General features: G+C 50.8%; 1 protein-coding gene across 1 annotated transcript; it reads left to right on the top strand.

The window, feature by feature from the left end:
- Positions 1 to 114: 114 nt before the first annotated feature.
- Positions 115 to 8340, top strand: LOC113408043 (p53-induced death domain-containing protein 1-like; the record flags this gene model as incomplete). Its single annotated transcript, XM_029913497.1, has 5 exons — positions 115 to 169; positions 810 to 1011; positions 2326 to 2454; positions 4697 to 4855; positions 8188 to 8340. Coding segments are annotated over 5 exons (698 nt in total), but the record flags the coding sequence as incomplete, so codon positions are not given.
- Positions 8341 to 8561: the final 221 nt, after the last annotated feature.

Raw genomic sequence — 8561 nt, 5'->3', positions numbered from 1 at the left:
GTGTTGCAAGAGGAATGCTCCTTTATCACCTGCACCCCTCAAATCAATGGACTGTCTGCCTCCAGCCTGCCTGCTGCCCACCCTGTTCACTTCTCTTCTTCTGATTCACTGCAGATGAATCCAGCTCAGGAGAGCTAGGAAGAGTGTTCCTTGTACCCAGTGAGGACAGGTATTTCACGCAGTGTCTCTGTTGTTTTTGTTACTATTTATTATTTTGTATTGCAGTAGCACTTAGATGCTTCAGTCAAGATTAGGGTCTCATTTTGCTAGGTGCTGTACATACACATTATTAGGGATAGTCTCTGCCCCAAATTGTTTCCAGTCCAAATAGACAAGTCAGAGTTTTACTCCATTACGTGCAGGGAGTTTGTCTTGCCAGTCACAAGACACAGGAAAGCAAAAGTTTAATGGCGTGTGATGTCACTGGAAGACAAGGTGGTTGAGGAAATATCTTTTATTGGACCAGTGTCTGTTGGTGAGAGCAACAAGCTTTCACGCTACACAGAGCTCTTCCTCAGGTCTGGGGAGTGTCACAGCTACATGCAAGATGGAACAGATAGCTTTTTAGCAAAAGTAGTTAGTGCATATTCTAAGGGACCAGTCACGTTGAAGTGGCCCATTAACACTCCTATAGTCATAGGATAAAAAGGGGGGTTAGTGCGTTACAGATTAAGTTGATCCAATAAAAGATATGACCTCACGCACTTTGTCTCTCTAGTATCCTGGGACCCACACGGCTACAGCAACACTGTATACACCAATGCGAGTCATTGCAAGAAGTCATTCATGCATCTATTCTTTTTCATAAGCTTTACTGTGACCCCCGATGGCTGCAAAGTCATCCTGGCCTGTGGCATCCAGTTTTACTTCCCCCCGGGTGCTGCCACCTCCTCAGTAACGATCCATTTCCAAACGCTCTCGCCTGACCCGCAGTGGGTGAAACTGAGGCACCATGACATCCTGCTGAGTGAAGTCCTGGAGCTGCGGCCTCATGGGGTTGTATTCCAGCAGGTAAGAACACGTGAGGGGCAGGACGGGGCTGGGCAGAACTCTGTGTGTTATAGCCCATCATGGGTCCATATGTGCAAATATGATGGGCCAGAAAATCCTTGTTAGTGGCCTGAAAGGATCATGTTGTGGGGCTGCCAGGCCTCAGTATGTTGACTGCTGGGATCCGTGAACCACAAATCACTGCTTGTAAATAGCCCCAAGGATCAAACTTGAAAGGGATTCTCAGCACCAGGGCAAATCCCCAAAAGGGCAGTGTCTTCCCTCCAGCAGCACGCTGTCCCCGCACCTTCCCCATTCCTTCTGCTATGATGCAGGCTGTTCTGTCAATGAGAACCTCCTCCCACCCAGCTCATGAACTCCTCCTAGGGGGAGAGCTGGCCCCTGGGGGTGATCTCCGTCTGCCAGGAAAAGGACCCATTGATGGACGCTTACATGAGTAGTCCAGTGAAGGCAGTCATGGCCAACAGGAGCTCACTGGCCTTTCTGGGAAGCCATTGCACAACATCCCCACCTGAGCATTGCCCGGAGCATAGCCAGGGAACTGGGGGCAGCGGTTCTGGCGGACTCTGGGGCTGGTGGGCTGCAGGAGAGAGAAGTTTTCAGACTCACCCCCCACTCTCTGCCTAAAATCTGCCTGTGGTGGATTGCACTTACCCCTGTGAGCGTCCCCCAGTGTCTGGGTGTGGTGTTGCCTACCTCTGTGGGTCTTCTGTGGCTTGGCCGGGTCACACAGCTCAGACCCCTTCTAGGGTTCAGCCAACTTGGATAGAAGCAGTCCCTTGCCCTTCAGGGCCAATCATAAATCAAATGGTTTCTTACCCTTCTGGGGCTTAATTCCCTCCCCAGAATTAAATCAGCAGGGTTCTTCCTGAGCTCCGCCCGCCGATTTGTGGCCAGCAATGGGCCCTGGCCCAGTGTGGTTCCTTTGCCTGTAGCCTAGGGAGCATCTCTCCTCACACCACCGTCTCCAGCCAGGAACTACCTTGCTAGCAGCAGGCAGCTCCTTTTCTTTTGGCCTTGTTTGGGTGTTGCTGGAGAAGAAGCTCTCCATGGTTCCCACAATGCCTGCTCCTGCGATGCTTCCCTAGGTAAGCCTAGAGATCTAGTGCTCACTGCTCTTTTCCTCTCAGAAAGCTGTTTCCAGGGGTGGTGGGTAGCAGAGCAGTGGGGCCTCCAGCGGGCAGTGGGGAGCACGGAGGCTTGCCACACCCCGTCACATTGGCCTCTCCTGCTTGCCCAGGTAAGAGAATGTCTCCAGAGCAGGGGTACCGTTGTGTTGGTGTCTCATGGCAATGCCCTGTTTTCCCCTGCCAGGAGGTGCAGATCTGGATGCCTTACACCTCCCCTCAGACGCTGCGTGAGCGAGAAGTGGTAGTTCGGACCTTCAATGGGCAGAGCTGGAGCGACCTGCAAACCAAGGTGGAGCAGAGAGGAAAGCCGAAGGTGAGCAGGTTGGATTAACTCCTGGTCATAGGCAGGAGATCTGACTTGCCCTGCAGCAGGGGGCAGGACTTGACTTTGTCCAGTCCCCAGGGCTAGCTTGGAAGCTTCTCATGAACCTGAGATGTGTCCAGTTGGTATAAAGGGATTGCACCTGCAGCCCTCATCTCTAATACAGAGGCGTGGTTACTAGAGCAGGGGTTCTCACAACAAATTTTTTGATGGCCTCAGAGTGCGGCCACCAACTCTCACTGGTGGCCACACTGACACTTTTTTTACCTAAAATACTTCATTAACTTTAGGAAAAGCAATTAAATATGCACAGATTCACAGCCAAATCATTGTAATGCGTATTTGTAGGGTTTTTTGGCAGACTCAATAACCAAAATAATGCTGCCTCCCCTTTCGGCCCTCCTGCCCCATCCAGGGCTTAGTGGGTCCTGGGGCTTGCTGTGAAAAGTGATATTTGTTAATATCACAGCACACTTAGTAGCTACCAGGAAGGCTATGAAAAGTGATCAGTGATATTAACAAACATACAAGTATCACTTTTCACAGCAAGCCCCAGGACCCATAAAGCCCCAGATGGAGAGGCCGAAGTGGGAGGCAGCAGGGGTCCAGGGCAATGGGGCGGGGATAGATGCAAGGCCAGGAAAGCAGAAGGGTCCAGGGTGTGGGGGGAATGGATACAGGGCCATGGGAGGTAGTGGGGGCCAGAGGCGATGGGGGTAGGTGATGAACCCCACTGTTGCATGGCCAGAGCCAGGGCCTGGTGTCTGCTGCCCTGCGGCCAGGGCCGGGGCTCAGTGCCCGTGGCCAGAACCCGGAGCTGGGCACAGGAACTGCATGGCTGGAGCCAAGGATCACAGCCTGCTGCCACGCAGCCGGAGCTGTGGGTCAGCACCCAGGGCTAGTGTCTGCACCGCACGGCCAGAGCCCGGAACTGGGTGCCGGAGCCCAGGAGAGCGTGGCTGGAGCCAGGAGTCAGCACCCAATGCTGCGTGGCTGGAGACAGCGCTCGCTGCTATGTGGCCAGGGGTTGGCACCTAGGGTCAGCTCCCGCCACCGCGTGGCTGGAGCCCGAGAACAGAGCTATGGGTCGGCGTTTGCTGCCTTGCAGCTGGAGCAGGGGATCAGCACCAGGGGCTGGAGCCACGTGGCTGGAGCTGTCGGTTGGCGCCTGTTACCGTGCAGCTGGGGCAGGGGATCAGCACCAGGGGCCAGGGCCGCATCGCTGGAGCCCGGGGCCAGCGCCTGCCACCACACGGCTGGAACTGGGGGCTAGAGGCCAACTGAAGCTCCGCGGCTGGAGCCAGGGGTCAGCACCTGCTGCCTTGTGGACAGAGCCTGGGATTGGCGCCCAAATCCCCATGCTTGGAGCCCTGTTGCCCTGCATCTGGGGCTGGGAGTTGGCACCTGTGGCCAGCGCCAGCCACTGCGTGGCTGAAGCTGGGAGCCAGCGCCTGCTGCCGCGCAGCTGGAACTGGGGGCTGGAGGCTGAAGCCCCGCACCTGGAGGCCAGGGCTGCGTGGCCAGAGCCGGGGCGGGGTCAGTACCTGCGGTCGGAGGTCAGGGCCTCATGGCCAGGTTCCTGAAGTCCCACCACTGGAGCCTGCTGCTCAAATCCCCTCCACCCAAGATGGGTCAAGAACTCACCACCCAGGAGGCTGTCGTGGCCGCATGAAAAGCCCCTGGTGGCTGCATTTGAGAAATGTTGTCCTAGAGACTACAAGCTCCGGAATGCAATTTTCCATCTCAATTTGGCATTGGACTGAAAGATCTGCTAGGCTGGGACCTCTTACTCCATGTTTTGTGAAGTGCTGCGGGGTACTGTGCTAAATTGAATCTGTGCTCTCCCTACCAGCAATCAATCCCGGGAGCACAACATGTGCTGCAGGCTCTCGTGTCCAAAATGTCTAGGCTGCTTCTGCAGTCTGTGCAGTGTGACTTATACCAGGAGTGGGGTATGAAAAGTCACCTCAAATGCCAGCTCTGATGGTGAAAATATCTTCTCAGGTGTTTAAGAAAATAGGCTTTATTGGTGGTGCTGCTTTGCATTTAAATGTGTCCAATACATCTGCATATATAGTGATGAAACATTATGAGCCATTGATTTTTTTTTCAGTGACTCCATTGACTTCAACTGGTGTCAATCAGTGTATCTGAAAGATACTGTAATGTGTCACTCAGCTGTGTTTTCTTTGTTCCCCACCTTTTTGTAACAGAAGCACATGGCTTGCTGTAGCATTTCCACATCTCCCGGTTCCTGGTCATCTCTCGGCTCATGGAGAATAAATGCAGTGTCCCATCAGAGGGGACCTTGCTCTTTTCCACAGTGGATCCAAGCATCAAAGTGACCTTCCCTCCTGGAGTCACAGAGGAGACTCGGAGCGTCACATTGCAGGTGTGTGTGCATGTTAAAACTAAAACACAAGCTCTGGTATTACTGCTGGCCTGTGCTGGAGATGAGAGTAGGCAATAGGATACATGCACTAAATGAGAAAGAAGGATGGGCCAAGTATCAGCCTGGGAACTGGGTCTGACTTGGCTTTAGGCACATCACAGAGCCTCCCTGCCTCAGTTTCCCCCACTGTGAAATGGGCTGGGTCATTAGATGTCTGGCAGGGGTTAGCACTCACATAGGCCATATGTGAAGCATTGTAACTTGTTAGGTTTCTCCCAACAAATTTTTGGTGGCCTCAGAATGCAGCCACCTACTCTTGCTGGTGGCCGCCTGACAATTTTTCCGAAAAACGTAGTTAACTTTAGGAAAAACAAATAAATATGCGCACATACAAGTCCAAATCATTGTAATAATAAGGTGTTTTTTTTGCAGACTCAATAATAATAATAACGTACAGTTGTCTCTATTCTTTACTGGACCTAAACAGAATAGAAACACAAGAACATGCAAAGCACCTTCTTTGTCTTTTTGTTGCTGTTGTTTCTTTTGCTTTTTTGGTTGCTGTTTTTTGTTTGTTTAAGAATTGCTAGCTAGTAGGTCTGCTTCTGTGAAAAGTGATATTTGTATGATTGTTAATATCAATTTTCACAGCAGCAGACTTGTTAGCTAGCTGGGAGCAGTGAAAAGTGATATTAACAAACATACAAATATCACTTTTCACAGCAGACTTACTCAACCCTGGCAAGCTGGGGGACAAATTAAGCCTTGGATGGGTAGGGAGGCAGTGGGGGCCAAGGGTGATGAGGGGGTTGGTGAGCCCAAAGACCAGCGGCCGGAGCCTGCTGCCTGCCACCACAGGGCTGAAGCCAGAAGCCTGAGCCCCACCGCCCACAGGAAGATGGGGAACTCATGCTGACTGTCTGCTCCTCCGGTGTTTGTGATTCCAGAGGGGGGAAGGACCCGTCCCCTCCTTGCAGAGCCTCCCATCCCCTCCCCCCTCGTTATCGCCCAGGCGGCTGTGACGGCAAGAAAAGCCTGTGGTGACTGCATTTGAGAAATGTAGCACGTCTTGCTGAGGTAGGGCCTGGTTTAATACCCAGTGGAGTCAATAGGTGTTAGGTTGGGCCCTGACTACCTCACTTCTCAGAGTGCTGAATACCTGCAGCTGCCACTCACCTCAGCTGGTGTGCTGGGTGCTGAGGAGTTCTGTACTCATGCATTATGGCAATAATTTGCAATGTTCTTCCCTTTGTATCCCCCCACCTCCTGCCACATTCCCCAAGGCTTTGACCTTTCCAGGCTATAAATATATCTGGGCGGGTCACAGTCTGGGGCTTGTGGGACAGGGGAGTTGGCAAGACCAATCCTGTACCCTGTTTAAAAAAACACAAACAAACCTGTCTCTTTCCCCTCTCCCATACAACCGTCCTTGATACAGTCCTGGCCCCTCTGTCCTTCTGTGGGGAAGGCTGGAGGGGGTTCTGCTCAGAGCCCTGCTACCAAGGCTCTTGATAAGCCAGCAGGCAGCACTGTCAAGGGACGTGCAGCTTTAGCCTCTTGCTTAGTCTCCAAGAACGAAAAGCATGACAGACCAGCTCAGCGAGTGAGATTCAGAGGGTTAAACTTTACTCTTATTCATGCTGTTCTAACTCTGAAGCAGCCCCATTAAAGTTAAGGGGGTGGTCGTGGTAGCTGTTTAATTAAATGTGTGACAGTAGCACCAAGAAGACTCAATCTGGATCAGGGCCCTGTTTGCCAAGTTTACACTAGTATAACTCTGAGCAGAATATGGTTCAATGATTAGGATTCACACTCCCACTTGGCAGCCAGCCAGTGCCACTGAGTCAGGCCTGGCATTTGAGCCGTTGGGGCTTGTAACCGTGCCTTCTTGGGTCACAACTGAGAGTGCCAAATTCAGGACAAACTGCTGAGAAATACGGCAGATACACTCCAAGACTGGTGGCTAATCCCTCATAGGATATACCAAACCGACAACAAAAGTAAACTTCTGTTTCACCACCCTGGCTAACAAGAAGTCATAAAAGCAGTTTCCTCAGGCATTCCCAGTCCTTGTATTACCACCGAAAACACTAGACTTAGGGCTGGTCTACACTTACCCCCCAAATCGAAGTAAGGTACGCAAATTCAGCTACGTGAATAACGTAGCTGAATTCGACATACCTTACTTCGACCTTACCGCGGTTCAGACGCGGTCCACACGCGGCAGGCAGGCTCCCCGTCGACTTCGCAGTACTCCTCTCGCTGAGCTGGAGTACCGCAGTCGACGGGGATCACTTCCTGGTTCGATTTATCGCCTCCAGACCAGACGCGATAAATCGAACTCGGAACTTCGATCCGCAGCCGTCGAACTAACTGGTAAGTGTAGACTAGCCCTTAGAGATGAGTGGTTCTTTAACGACCAGCCACACACCCAGATCAATATATAACTTAGATCTTACCCAAAAATCACGCTGGTTCCAGTCCTTTAGTATCTAAAGGTTTATTCATAAAAAAGAAAGGTGAGAGCTAAAATTGGTTAGAGGAATCAAATACATATAATAAATGAACCTCCTTGGTTCAGGCTTGCAGCAGTGATGGACTAAACTGCTGCAAGTTGGTAAGTCAAGTCTCTGGCTGCTTCCAAATCATTGGAAAGTCCTCCGTCCATTGGTTAGAATGCTCCCATTGGCATAGTCCAGAGGTTTGGGCAGGAAAGAGGCAAAATGGAGGAGTTTCCAGGGCCTTTTATCTCTTCTGCCATGTGGCGGGAATCTCCTTGTTCTTACTCTTGAAAAGTACAGTAACAAGATGGTGGTTGGAGTCACATGGACAAGTCACATGTCCATGCATTTCACCTAGTCATTGCAGGAAGCCATTACCTATACTTCAGATGGAACATCCCCAGGACAGTCCTTTCAGTGTAGATGGGTGTCTCCCATGGTCCATTGTCAGTTAAGTGTTTCTTGATGAGCCACTTAATTTGAATAGTCCCTCCAAGATGTGCTGGCTAAATACCTTGTGGGCATAACCCCAGGAGCAAACATTTGAAATCCAGGTATAGAGCCAATACTCATAACTTCAAATACAAAAGTGATACATGCATACAGATAGCATAATCAGAACCAGCAAATCATAACCTTTTCATAGACGCCTCATTTGATGACCTTTGTACAAGATTTGTTGCAAATATATAACAGTGGTTGCAACAATGATCGATGTGGTCATATTTTAATCAGATAACGTCACAAGGCCATTGCCCTCTTTCTGCCTCAATGAACTCAGGTATTCAGGCATCAGACGTTAAGCTGATTTGATTATTGTTCAACTGCCAGGTGTTGCCAGTGTCGGCAGAGGAGCTGGCAGAGATCACAGATGATCCAGAGTCCAGAGCCGGTCCCCTGCTCTGCCTCTCCCAGAATTCCACTGTGGATTTCCTCAGGCCAGTTAAAATTCAGCTCCCGCTACCTCCAGGGGTCACAGGTTAGTATATGCCCAGAAATGGCAATGGAAAGCTGTGCTAAAATCATACTACTTGGTAGGTTTCAGAGTAGCAGCCGTGTTAGTCTGTATCCGCAAAAATAACAGGAGTTTACTTGTGGCACCTTAGAGACTAACAAATTTATTAGAGCATAAGCTTTCGTGGGCTACAATCCACTTCTTCGGATGCATATAGAGCGAAATATATTGAGGAGATATATATACACAC

Source organism: Terrapene carolina, unplaced genomic scaffold (assembly GCF_002925995.2).
Source record: "Terrapene carolina triunguis isolate 2854851 unplaced genomic scaffold, T_m_triunguis-2.0 Scaffold689, whole genome shotgun sequence".
Taxonomy (NCBI): Eukaryota; Metazoa; Chordata; order Testudines; family Emydidae; genus Terrapene; species Terrapene triunguis.
The sequence above is the reverse complement of the archived record's forward strand: the minus strand, read 5'-3'. Positions and strand labels throughout refer to the sequence as shown.